Raw genomic sequence first — 13,371 nt, 5'->3', positions numbered from 1 at the left:
AAACATAAAAGTGGGCAACAGGACACAAAGGGACTTAGATAGTGGTAAGTTTTCTATATTCAACTTAAAGTAATAAAATATTAATTCTAAGTGGATTAAAAGTTACATACACTGTAACTCCTAGAGCAATCACACACAGCAACAATAAAACATGTACAAAGGGATATAGTCAGAAAGAAAACAGACTAAAGTGTGACACTATCAAATGTTCAAAGAACTGAAAAGCCATGAAAGCAGAAAGGGAAAAACGAAAGAATGGAAACATTCAGAAACAGTAAAATGATAGAGCTAAATTCACATATATCAATAAATGCTTGAAATATAAATAGCCTAAACCACTGATCAAAGGACAGAGATTTTCAAAACATAAAAACTAAATGCTGTCTAGACTTCACATCATACATAATCATGTAAGTAATTAACAAGCAAAAGGAAAAAAAAAATATATACCCTGCAGCTGATAGTACAGTGAAAGTCAGGGTGGTTATACTAACAGCAAGCAAGGTAGACTTCGGAGTAAAGAAAACTACGAGGGATAAAAAACAACATTACATAATAATAAAAGACCCAACTCATCAATTTCAAGGGTACATGTGCCTAACAACAGAGCTTCAACATATATGATGATAAAACAAAGAACTGAAAGGAGAAAGACATATCCTATTACAGTTGGGAGATCTGAACATTGTTTATTCTTTTACTCAGAGGGCAAAGAGAAAATTAGTCAAGATATAAAAGACCTAAACATCATCAACCAAATAGATCTAACATTTACAGAACAGTCTACCCATTAACAACAGAATATACATTCTTTTTAAGTACACAGAGCATTTACCAAGATTGGGATGAAGAAACTTCCTAGAAAAGGCCTATAGATTAGGAAAAAATAATTGCAAATCACTGGCAAAGAATATGGAAAGGATATGGAAATAACTTTAAATCTCAGTAAGAGATTACAACAATAAGCAAAAGATTTCAACAGACACTTCACAAAGAAGATAATCCTGAAGGCAATTAAGCACTTGAAAACATATACATCATCAGTGATTAGGGAAATGCAAAATAAAACCAAGATCAGATACCACTACACATCTAACAGAATGGCTAAAAAACACTGACATCACAACATTGGAAGATGTGGAGCAATGAGAACTCTCATGCACTATGGTGGGAAAGAAAATGGTACAGCCACTCTAGAAACCAGTTTGCCAGTATCTTTTTTTTTTTTTTTTTTTAAGATTTTATTTATCCATTGGTGATAGACATAGGAGAGAGAGAGGCAGAGACGCAGGCAGAGGGAGAAGCAGGCTCCACGCAGGGAGCCCGACACGGGACTCGATCCCGGGGCTCCAGGATCACGCCCTGGGCCAAAGGCAGGCACTAAACCGCTGAGCCACCCAGGGATCCCCAGTTTGCCAGTATCTTATAAAGTTAAACACATACTTACCAAATGACCCAGCAATCCTGATCATAAATATTTAAAGAAATGAAATGACTCAAAACTGGAAACAACACAGATATCTCCCAAGCGGTTAATGTCTCATCAAATTGTGGCACCTCCACACTACTCAGCAATAAAAGCAAACTACTGATATATGTAACTTAGCAGAGCTTCAAAGGTATTATGCTGAGTGAAAAAAAGTGAGTCCCAAAAGGTTACATACTCTATGGCTCCATGTATGTGACAATCTCAAAAAGGCAAAACTATGGTAACAGAAAATGGAGTTATGGTCTCCTGGGGCTGAGTGTGGCAGGAGGAATGACCACAAAGAAACAGCATGCAGAAGTTTTCTGGGTGAAGGAACTGTTCTATAAACTGACTGAGGTAGTGATTACATAAATATGTACATGTATTTAGTTTATGGAGTTGCACACCAAAAAAGACTATTTTACTGAGTGCTAATTTAAAACTTAAAAATTTAATTATGTAAAAAAAAAAAAAAAAATTTAATTATGTTCACTTAAAATTTTTTAAAATCTAAATTTAAAAAATATATACATAAAAACAAAAATACTTGTGACCTCTTGCATCAAATCATAAAACCTTATTAGGAGATACTTAAACAAGACCTAAATAAATAGGGACCAGATACCATGTTCAGTATTTAAAGATACCAATTCTAACTAAACTGACCTATTAAATTTCAAATTCCAACACTTTTATACTTCAGATTCAAAATGTTATGCAAATGTAGAAGAATTAAAATAGTTAAAAACTTCTTTAAAAAGCAAAAGGAGGACTTACCTACTAGATATCTGGATTTCATGTAAAGCTAAAGTACAAGACCCAAAGATGAAACAAAAAGAACAGTGATACAGAAAAAAATTCTAGAAACAGAAGCATAGATATAAGAAAATTTGATGTATGCTAAAGGTGCACAGTAATGAGTCAAGGACGATTGTTTCAGTAAATTGACTGAAACAACTGGACATCCATCGATTAAAAAAAAAAATAGGTCCCTAACACAAATCAGGAGGGAATTAAGTGTGAAAGACATTACATTAAAGCTTTTAAAATATAATGTAGAAGAATATCTTCAAGGCCTTGGGTTAAGAAAAAAGTCCTTAGATGGTACACAAAAATACCACTAGCCATAATAGAAATTAACAATTTTCATTTCATAAAACAGTAAATCACAGTCTGAGATGAAGATATTTGTAACACTCATATCCAACAAAGGGCTAAAATCCAGAATGTTCAACATCTCTTGCAAATCCACATGAAGGCAAACAATTGAAATGAAAAAAAAAAAAAAAAAAAAAAAAAAGACTAACACTTAGCAAGAGATTTCCAATTTAAAAACATGTCCAATATCATTATCAAGAAAATGCAAATTAAAACTACTCCAAGATACTACCTCACAACCACCAGAATAGTTAAAATTAAAAAGACAATTTCCAAGTATTTACCTGAACATGGAGTTACATGAATGCTCATAAACAGCTGGTGTGTGCTATCACTATTTTACAATTTTTTTGGCAATATCTACTAAAACGGAGATATACATACTCAAAAACAAACAATTGTACTCATAGGTAAATATCAGAGTGTACATTTTATACCAAAAGGCATATTCATAGAAGTGATCATTGCTTATAATAGATCAAAACTGGGAAGCCAAATGTTCATCAACAATAGAAAAGATAAAGTATATTACAGAATATTATAGAATGAAAGTTAGACCACAGTTACACTCAACACTAATACATCTCACAAATTTAATAATGTAGAATAGAATAAAAGAATTTACATTGTTTGAACCTATCTACGTAAAATTCAAAAAACAGGCAAGACAAAATTATACTGTTTAAAGATGTACAGAAAAAAAGGCATACATTAGAGTAATGGTTATGGATGAGGGTGAAGTCTGTTGAGAAGATGACAATATTCTATTTCTTGACGTAGGTGATGGTTACATGGGTATTAACTTGGTGAAAAATTATCAGGCTCTACATTTGTGTTCTGTGCAATTTTCTATGTGTAATATTTTACATTAAAAGAGGTTCAAAAAAGATAATTTATTAAATCAGAATCCTTCACTTACTGATAGTAGTAGTCCGACACAAAAATTTTCAAATTAATAAAATAGATAAAATTATGGGGTGAAGTTTCAATGACATTTACATATGGTAAATTTAAATAGTACACCTCTCTGATGTTATAAAAATGGAATCTAATATCAAAAACAGATAGAAGGAATACGTCTACTATGCAAAGTAAGATAACGTTAAAAATTTTTTGCTAAGTAGAAAACTAACATAGGCATTCTGGGTAGATTATAGGTAATATTTTGTTACATGTAACTAAGTGGGCTACAGAGGAAAATGTGCACATTTATCCCAAATAAGTTTCCAGGCATATAGTAAAGATTAAACAAAGAGCTTGGTTAGAGTTTGTGGATATACAAAGTAAAATGGTATAGTATGTCAGCATGTACCATGGAGCAGAAGATTACAAACCTCTAATATAAAACAAAGAAGACAGAAGAGGTAAAGAATTAGACTTCAGAGCAAAGGAAGCATTTCAATTTGTTTGAGTCTTATGCTGAACATAGAGTTTTGGAGGTAGTTGGAAGGTATTAAGTATTTGTTCAAGTACCAAAAAAAATTGAAAGTCTAATATATAATTGAAAACTTCATTATATTTTACTTTCTTCCTTAAAAATGATATTAAAACTTTTTAAATTCAAAATCCAGGATACTATACCTGAATAATTGATGCTGATTCATTTTGAACTTTTTCTAGTTTTTCCTTTTTTAACATTAATAATTTTCTTTGTGCTAAGAATCTTCGCCAATATTTCTGAATGGCCAATGCTGCACTGATCTCCTTTTTTAATCGCCGTTTTGTTAAGAAATTGATTATAGCTGATTGAATAATTCTTGCAGCTTTGTCTTGCTCCTTAAAGAAAAAAAAAAAGCAAATATAAAACAAGGCTTAGTTACTTAAGTTTGTAAGAAAGTCATCTATTAAATTTTTTTTTTTTTTTATTTTTTATTGGTGTTCAATTTACTAACATACAGAATAACACCCAGTGCCCGTCACCCATTCACTCCCACCCCCCGCCCTCCTCCCCTTCTACCACCCCTAGTTCGTTTCCCAGAGTTAGCAGTCTTTACGTTCTGTCTCCCTTTCTGATATTTCCCACACATTTCTTCTCCCTTCCCTTATTTTCCCTTTCACTATTATTTATATTCCCCAAATGAATGAGAACATATAATGTTTGTCCTTCTCCGACTGACTTACTTCACTCAGCATAATACCCTCATCTATTAAATATTAATCAAGTTGATCCTGAAAAGAAAACAACCCCGAGACTTAAGATATGCTCATCTTTGGAGTATAGATACTTCTAGGAATGTTAAAAGGTCTGCTGGTGGACATGCATACATATTTATATGATTAAAGAAAAATTCCTAGGAAATATAATCCTAAAATAAAAGATCACAGACATGTTTGATATATCACAGGTCCTTAATAATCAATATAAAGGCAATTTAAATATGGTATATTTCTCAGATTATGGCCCAGAGAATTCATGCCTGATTTTGAAAAAAGGGGTGGACCATACAGGGAAATAAAAAAGAAAAAAGGAGACCCTAAAATAAACAAAATGCCTTACAATATAAGGTAGCATTACTTTGTTATAATTTGAACAAAGGAATGAACAAAAAGGGAGAAGCAATAAAATATTTCCTCTTAGCATAGAATACATTATGGTTTTAAGGCACAGACACTCAAGAAAGACAACAGAATATTGGGTTATGAGAAGTGGCATGGAGACTGCTGACCGAACAGGAGCTACCTGCCCTGGGAAAACTACAGGCTAGTACTCTACCCATCTCCATGTCTGTCACTTCTAATAATGAATTACTAGGAAAAACAACATAGGTTAAATACTTACTAGGCATCAGGCACCATTCTAAACACTTTATGAATGATTCATCTAAATCTTACACAACCATAAGAACAGATGAACACGTACCACTTTTATGACTATGGGGAAACTGAGAGAAGTCAAGTAGACTGTCAGTTCACTGGTAGGGTAGGCAGTATTTGAACTGGGCAATCACTTTGTCATACTCTCCAAGGTAGGATTTATAGTTTTAGTTATCTGAACTGGACACTAGAATATAAGTTATTCCTTCTGGTGGAAAGAACAATTTTAAAGCATGTTTGATACCCTTTATGTAGCTATCTGGGACAGCTCACCATCAAGGATGGGTTCTACACAGACATTAGCTATCGATGCTAATTATTAGTTCTAATCAGTTGTTGTTATCTGTGAATGAAAACTGCACAGTATGGGAACATATTCAACTATGGAAGGGATCACACAGCCACTCTAAGGAAAAATGTAGTTTTTTTTTTTTTTTTTTTTTTTTTTTTAGGAAAAATGTAGTTAAGAGATTGAAACAAATACTACAAAATGGTGAGTCATATATTAGATCACTTCTAAGTGAAAAAAGACTAGACAATTCTAAAACTGGGCTGAGAAATTATGCCCAAGTTGATTAAGCCATTGAACATCACTGTCAGTGCCCCTATGAAGCATTATGGCCTTTAAGGCTACAGATATCCAAATTAAAACCACTCCCTCCATCCACAATTTCAAAACATATTTCAAAGGTACAATAATCAGTGTGGTACTAGCATAAAGACAGGCATACAGACCAATGGCATAGAAGAGAGAGCCCAGAAATACCTCTCATTTTGTGGATAAAAGATCGTTGGCAAGGTTGCCAAGAACTTTCAATGAGAAGAGTCTCTATAATAAAAGATGCTGGAAAAAGTAGATATCCACATACAAAATAAAGAAGTTAGGCCCTTTTCTTATACCATATACATAAATTTCAAATGGATTAAAGTTCTAAATGTCAGACCCAAAACTATAAAACTACTTATAGAAAATAGAGAAAAACTTCATATTTAGCAATGATTTATTGGATAACACCAAAAGCACAAGCAACGAAAGAAAGCAAATAGACAAGTGGGATAACAACAACATTTTTAAAAAATGTGTTCAGCAAAGGACAGAATCAACAGAGGGAAAACTTAATCTATAGAATGAAAAACAAAATTTGTAAATCATATATCTAATAAGGGACTCCTATCTAGAATGTATAAAGAACTCCTATAATTCAACAACAAAACAATCAAATAACCTGATCTAAAAATGGAAAAGCTATTTCTCCAAAGATGACATACAAATGACACACAAATGAACAGATCTTCAACAATGCTAATTGTCAGAGAAATGCAAATCAAAACCACAATGAGGTATCTCATTAAGGTTAAGGAGTACTGGCAGGAATACCTCGTGCATCACTGATGAGACTGTAAAATGCAATGCATAGTGACCAATATGGAAAATAGTATGGCAGTTTCTTAAAAACTTTTAAAAATGAAACTACCATAGATCCAGTAATCCCACTTCTGGATATATATTCAAAAGAACTGAAAGCAAGGTCTCAAAGAGGTACACACATAATCATAGCAGCATTATTCACATGAACCCATGGGTGGGAATAACCAAAAGATGAATGGATAAACTAAATGTGATCTATGCATACAACAGAATATTATACAGCCTTAAAAATGAAGGAAATTCTTCCACATGCTACATGGATGCACCTTGAGGATGTAAGCTAAATGAAATAATTCAGTCATAAAAGGACAAATATTGCATGATTTCACTTATATGAGGTATCTAAAATAGTAAAATTTATAGAAAGTACAATGGTGGTTACCAGGGCTAGGGGGAAGAGGAAGTGGAGAGTTATTTAAGGAGCATAATTTTAGTTTTGCAAGTTAAAAAATTTCTGAAGATTTGAGAAGCTTGAGTGGCTCAGTGGTTGAGAGTCTGCCTTTGGCTCAGGGCATGATCCCAGGATCCAGGAGCAAGTCCTGCATCGGACTCCCTGAGAGGAGCCTGCTTCTCCGTTTGCCTATGTCTCTGCTTCTCTCTGTGTCTCTAATAAATAAATAAATCTTAAAAAAAAAAAAAAAAAAAAAAGCATTTCCTATTAGGTTAAAAAAAAAAAAAGAGTCAAAAGTTGCATTTGAGTAAAAATTTCTAGGGGCAAGGGGCATTCTTATAGTAGGCTAAGGTAAGTTAACACTTAAGACAATCTCAATCTTAAGTAAACTAAAATGGAACAATTTTATGTGACATTAAAGAAGCTACAGGTGGAAAGTAGATAAATCCAAAGAGGCAAACATATTACAAAAACTAGCAACTGTTTGAAAACTTAGATAAACTGATGGTAAAAGTTCCAATGCTGACAGTCATGTTTTTTCTCTAAATTAGACTGCACGTCAACATTTTTAATGCTATGTCGTTAAGCCAATGTGTCACAAGCTTGTTTTATTTTACCTTGTATATGGGCCACATACAGGGATTTACTTTGCTTTACAGTTTATGCCTACTCTTTGACAGGGAGAACTAAAAGGTAGAATGTGTTGGAATACCCTTGGATAATCCTGCTTCATTTGTTAGGTAATTGGGCCATTAGTCAATTTTCACTTGTCACTACAAGAACTTGAGCCAGTCTATTCTCCATGGATAGTTTATATGAATTATAACAATAACAAGAAAGTAAAATATAACACCTGAAAAATTAGCTGTCTGAAGTTAATATTTATATATTTATTAGCTTATAATATTTCTATGAGAATATATAGGGAACCTATTGCTTAATGTCCCAGATAGCAAATGAAAAGACATCATTGGATGTTAGTTTAATTGTTTAAGAGAGGGAGCATGGTCCCCTGGAGAAAAGAGAAAAGCAGTGGTCTTTAAGAAACAAGGAAACTGCTACTACCTAGACCAAATAAATAAATCTGGAAAAGAGATCTCACCAGCAAAGAGCTAAGAAATCTATACAGTTTACATCTTATTAAAGTTATCCTGAGCAGAAAAGAAAGCAGATTTCATTCACCCTCCCCCCCAATTCTGATAAATATCCATTTCACGGGATTTATTTATTTTAAAAGGTTTTCTAGGTTTTTTTTTGTTGTTGTTTTTTTAAAGACTTTATTTATTCATGAGAGACACAGAGGCAGAGACACAGGCAGAGGGAGAAGCAGACTCCCCGTGGGGAGCCTGATGGGAAACTCGATTCTGGATCCCAGGATCACACCCTGAGCCAAAGGCTCAGGTGCTGAGCCATCCAGGCATCCCTGTTTCATGGGACTTTTAAATCTCTCATTTAATTTCATATAAACAGAATTAGTGAAGTAATCTGAGGACCAACCAGGAAAGAGTCTTTGCTGAAAACTCTCCTAAAGCAATTTTCCTACAAAGTTATCCTCTAAAGGATATGTGGGCAAGGAGGTAGATTCTGACAAGGGGCAAAAAGGCGGCACAAAGAATGTCTGGTAGCAGAAAAAACCATATAAGCCACTGCCTATTTCCCAAAAGTTACTACCAAGAGTTTGAGTATGGTAAGAGCAAATTATTTCAATTAGTGTTATTTCTGAGTTTGATAAACTATAACAAAATACATAGTATGTTCAAGAGTTGTCAAAATGTAGCTATTTTATAGTTATTAAGAACTCTATTATAAATGCATGGTAACTCAAAATTGAGCAATATCAGATGGAAAGGATTTCTGAAATATCTAATAAATGTATCAAGTATGGCTGTTTATTTTGATTTTTTTTCCAAATAAGTGAATAGGATCATTAGTGGGAAGAGTAGAGAGAAAAAAAAAAGATTAAAATAGTTTGTTCAACTTGAGCAAGGAGACCATTTTAGAGATGGTTAAAAATTATATTTTTCTCAGAATTAAAAAGAAATGCTTACATTAATGCAAAATTTTGTACTATAGGGATCACAAAGGGAAATAATACAAACATACCTCTCCCTGTGCCCAGGTCACAAACATTTTTTTTTTTTTTTTAAGATTTTATTTATTTATTCATGAGAGAGAGAGAGAGAGAGAGAGAGGCAGAGACACAGGCAGAGGGAGAAGCAGGCTCCATGTAGGGAGCCTGACGTGGGACTTGATCCCAGGACTCCAGGATCACATCCTGGGCGGAAGGCAGGCACTAAAACTGCTGAGCTACCCAGGGATCCCTTTTTTTTTTTTTTTTTTTAAGATTTTATTTATTTATTCGTGTGAGAGAGAGAGACAAACATTTTGAGAAATAAAACAACAGAAACCAAACTACCACTTTTAAACTAATAAAGGATACAAAGGAAAAGTTTCAAGACAGACAAAAAGAGCTGGCTAACTGAACTACAAATCAGATACTGACACCCAGACCCAAGGGGCACTCCAGCACCAAGATCAAGGCTCCCACAACACAGCATAAAAAGTTCATGGAAAACTCCTGGTTCCAGAGATGGGTTAGATTCCAAGAAGAAAAAAGCTAAGTCAGGTATCCTCAGTTTACTTTCACAAATTCATAAAGGGGTAAGTCATTTTACCTCCCCTTGCGCAAACCAGGGGACAGTGGTTGGAAAACTGACATATCCAGTGAAGGAAACATCAAGAGTCAGGAGAAACGCCCATCCCCAACTCAAAATACATGCAATTGTCAATATTATGGCAATAACTTCACAAATCATTAAAATGTCAAAATCATAACGAGAATCAATCAACTGGTATTTTGTGACGTATAATTCACATTGTAGTGTTTTCATTTTGGGGGAGTACCTGATGGCGTTTCATATCTGTTTTTAGTTTGTATTTTCTCCAAGTTGTCTGTATAAGTCTAGCAGCTCTTGTTTCTTTACAAAGATCCAAAAGCCTTGAGCAAAGAAATGATAAATAAGTGATAACCACCTAAGAGAAAACAGAAGAGATGAAAACAGAAGTTTGATGGAGAAAAATAGGCAACTTGCTGTCACCTTCTGAGACTCTTATTATTAGTTAAGAAACTCTTGCTTACCTTTTCGTCAGGAATTGTATTGGACATGTCTGAATGATTAATCATAGCAGGTATTCCACCAAGGTCTCTAACTGCAGACCTAACCAACTGAAAGTTTTTCTTTTCATTTTCTAGAAGTTCTTTGTATAGTTCTGAAGTGTTTTCTACTAGGCAAATAAAAAAAAAAAAAAAAAGAGAGAGAGATTAGATAGCTCTAGTCAAAAATCTGATGTGGCAGAGAAAAAACTTGAAAAGTTCTTCAGCCAAATGGGGCTAACCGTGATCAAATGCTTTAAGAGACAAATCCAGAGAGCTTCCATCAGATTCAGATGATGAATTTAACACCACCGAACCAGTCTGCGTGCATTCTATGGTTTGAGTAGTACGCTGACATATAGCATCAAAGGGTACATAGTAAGGGTGGTAGTGATGGATCAGGTAACATAACACACGGCCATCTGAGAAAGACACTGTAAAATTCTCCACCTAATTGGAAATAACAGATAATTAATTAGCTGTATTTAGATAGTAATATAGATATTAATGGTTTTATAGTCCGTATTTCCTCTTAGTAGCTAAGAAAATCACATTAGGTGATAGCACCTAGGATAATACCATATTTATAGCCAAATTATCAATTATAAAATACTATGTCAAAAATAGAATTTGATTATTGTGCTAGGAGAAATAGGGTCCCTCAAAAATTTCATGTCCTACCTAGAACCTCAGAATATCACAGTATATTTCACAATATATTGTTATTGCAGATTTAATCTGTTAAGATGAAGTCATAGTGGGTACAGTGGATTCTTAATCTAAATATGTCTGGTATCCTATCCTTATATGAAGAGAGACACAGAGACAGATATACAGGAAGATGCTATGTGAGGACCAAGGCAGAAACTAGAGTAAGGTGTCTACAAGCCAAGGAATGCCAAGGATTGCCGGTAACATCAGAAGTTAAGAGAAAGGTATGAAAACACATTCTCCCCTAGACCCTTCAGTGGCTCACTAGTATTTAGTTAAAATGTAGAAGATTGTCCATATATCTGATAATGTTTTCTACTAACCATATTGTTCAAGGTATAACAGTTTATTATATTTAGTAACATGTACTCTGTATCATTTTTCTGACTTCATAATCCACACCAGATTTTTTTTTTTAAGATTTTATTTATTTATTCATGAGACACACACACACACGCACACTGAAAGAGGCAGAGACACAGACACAGGTAGAGGGAGAAGCAGGCTCCATGCAGGGAGCCCGACGTGGGACTCGATCCTGGGTCTCCAGGATCCGGCCCTGGGCTGAAGGCAGCGCTAAACCGCTGAGCCACCTGGGCTGCCCCAGATCAGATATTTTATTCATTTTCACATATTTACATGTAAAGGTATACTTCATATAAAAATACAGTATCAATATAACAAATGGTTACAAAACACTCAACTCAGAGTTTTTTCTTCCTTCTTATACCCCGTGGTCAGGTTCTCTACTGTCCCCTTCTGCATGCTGGGTTTATTTGCATCTACCTTTAAAATAAGGGTGTGATCTTTAGGTGCCCGTTCTGTGTAAATGTCTCCTATTGAGACTCCTGATTAAGGTATATTTTCTTAGTAATACATAAAAAAATCATGCATTATACAACTGGTGACAGCTAAGATAAAATACAGTATGTGAAAACATCCTCACTCATTTGCAGAAAAGTTTGCTTATATATAAACTACATTATTTTAAAAACACAATAAAATATTTTGTGAGTAAATTCTGGCTTTAACCAAAAGGTACTTAAAGATACTGAAGCTAAAACAAAAACACTTACTTTTTTATTATAGAAAGCACAAACAGCATTTACCCACTCCATCAACAGCTTTATGCTTTCACTATATTGTTCAAAGGAACCACTATTTCTGTTGTCTTTTTTCTTATTGATAATAACATCAGAATGGCATGATTGTGCAGACATTTTCTTCATACTCTGTGTGTGTTTTAAAAAGTCAATTTCTTCTTTTAACTGATCTAAATTAAGGGAAATATCCACCTGAAACACACAAAAAAGGGTTACATGTATTTATGTTTTTCAAGTATCATTTTTAACCCACAGAAGTTAGTTATTGTCTTTTTTTTTTTTAAAGGCAAACATAGTTTATGCGGAAGTGATGGAATACGTAGTGGTTAATGTATAGTGTGTCGTGTGTAAAATTATGGGACACACAAGCCTGGGTTCTAATCTCATTTCTACTTCCTATCAATGCTTTAACTTCTAGCTTCAGTTTTCTTACCTACGAAGCAGTGAGAGCACCTTCCTTACAGGGGTGTTGTGAACAGTAATTTGAAATATATTTAAAGCAATTGTCCCAGTTCCCAGAACAAAATAAATCCCAGTAACAGTCTATTTGATGAAAAATGCTTTTATAAATCAATATTAAAAATTGATAAAAAGTGTAAAATTTACGAAATGTACAATACCTGAAAAGCAAATGCTATTTTCCAAAGTAATGCAAGAGTTTTTTCTCTGTGTCTATCCACAATATCCTTAGATAGGATTGCATTTCCTATAAATGAAAAGACAGTCTGTTAGCACAATATATCTACATATCAATTTTTGGTGAGAAGAAAATGTTCTATCTTTACTCAGTTTTTACCATGTTCATCATTTAATTGAATTCCCTGTGATCTAAGAATTTGAAGAACAATGTCAACATTGTGCATCTTCTGAAGACGACTTATTGCAGGCATCCTGAGTTTCTTTGAGAGATTCCAGTCCCGTGTGAGAAGTTCCATGATCCGCCTAGTAAGGGAATTTTAAGATGACATTATCATGTAAAAACATATATGAAAAGCTCCCTGCATCAAATGGTGGGTCTCAAACCCAGACCTCAAAATATCATAAATATCCTCCCTTTAGCCTCTCCACACTGAGATGCTAAGAATCTGTCAATGCACGATTGTCTTTATCATGTAAAGAAATATACTTAACTTTCCTTTAAAA

The 13,371-nt window shown here is 33.9% G+C and overlaps 1 protein-coding gene across 2 annotated transcripts in view; it reads right to left on the bottom strand.

The window, feature by feature from the left end:
* The window catches only part of ASPM (assembly factor for spindle microtubules), a 71,994-nt gene that overhangs the window by 30,699 nt on the left and 27,924 nt on the right, over positions 1 to 13,371 (bottom strand). The window contains exons 11-17 of one of the 2 annotated variants that reach the window (XM_025429732.3): positions 13,025 to 13,170; positions 12,849 to 12,934; positions 12,202 to 12,420; positions 10,657 to 10,864; positions 10,400 to 10,545; positions 10,165 to 10,293; positions 4,208 to 4,402 (exon numbers count right to left, since the gene is read on the bottom strand). In XM_025429732.3, the coding sequence (XP_025285517.3) occupies positions 4,208 to 4,402; positions 10,165 to 10,293; positions 10,400 to 10,545; positions 10,657 to 10,864; positions 12,202 to 12,420; positions 12,849 to 12,934; positions 13,025 to 13,170 (1,129 nt within the window). The remainder of the gene's footprint in view (positions 1 to 4,207; positions 4,403 to 10,164; positions 10,294 to 10,399; positions 10,546 to 10,656; positions 10,865 to 12,201; positions 12,421 to 12,848; positions 12,935 to 13,024; positions 13,171 to 13,371) is intronic. The other variant, XM_025429731.3, reaches the window with a different exon arrangement.

This window comes from Canis lupus, chromosome 7 (genome assembly GCF_003254725.2).
Source record: "Canis lupus dingo isolate Sandy chromosome 7, ASM325472v2, whole genome shotgun sequence".
NCBI lineage: Eukaryota > Metazoa > Chordata > Mammalia > Carnivora > Canidae > Canis > Canis lupus.
The sequence above is the reverse complement of the archived record's forward strand: the minus strand, read 5'-3'. Positions and strand labels throughout refer to the sequence as shown.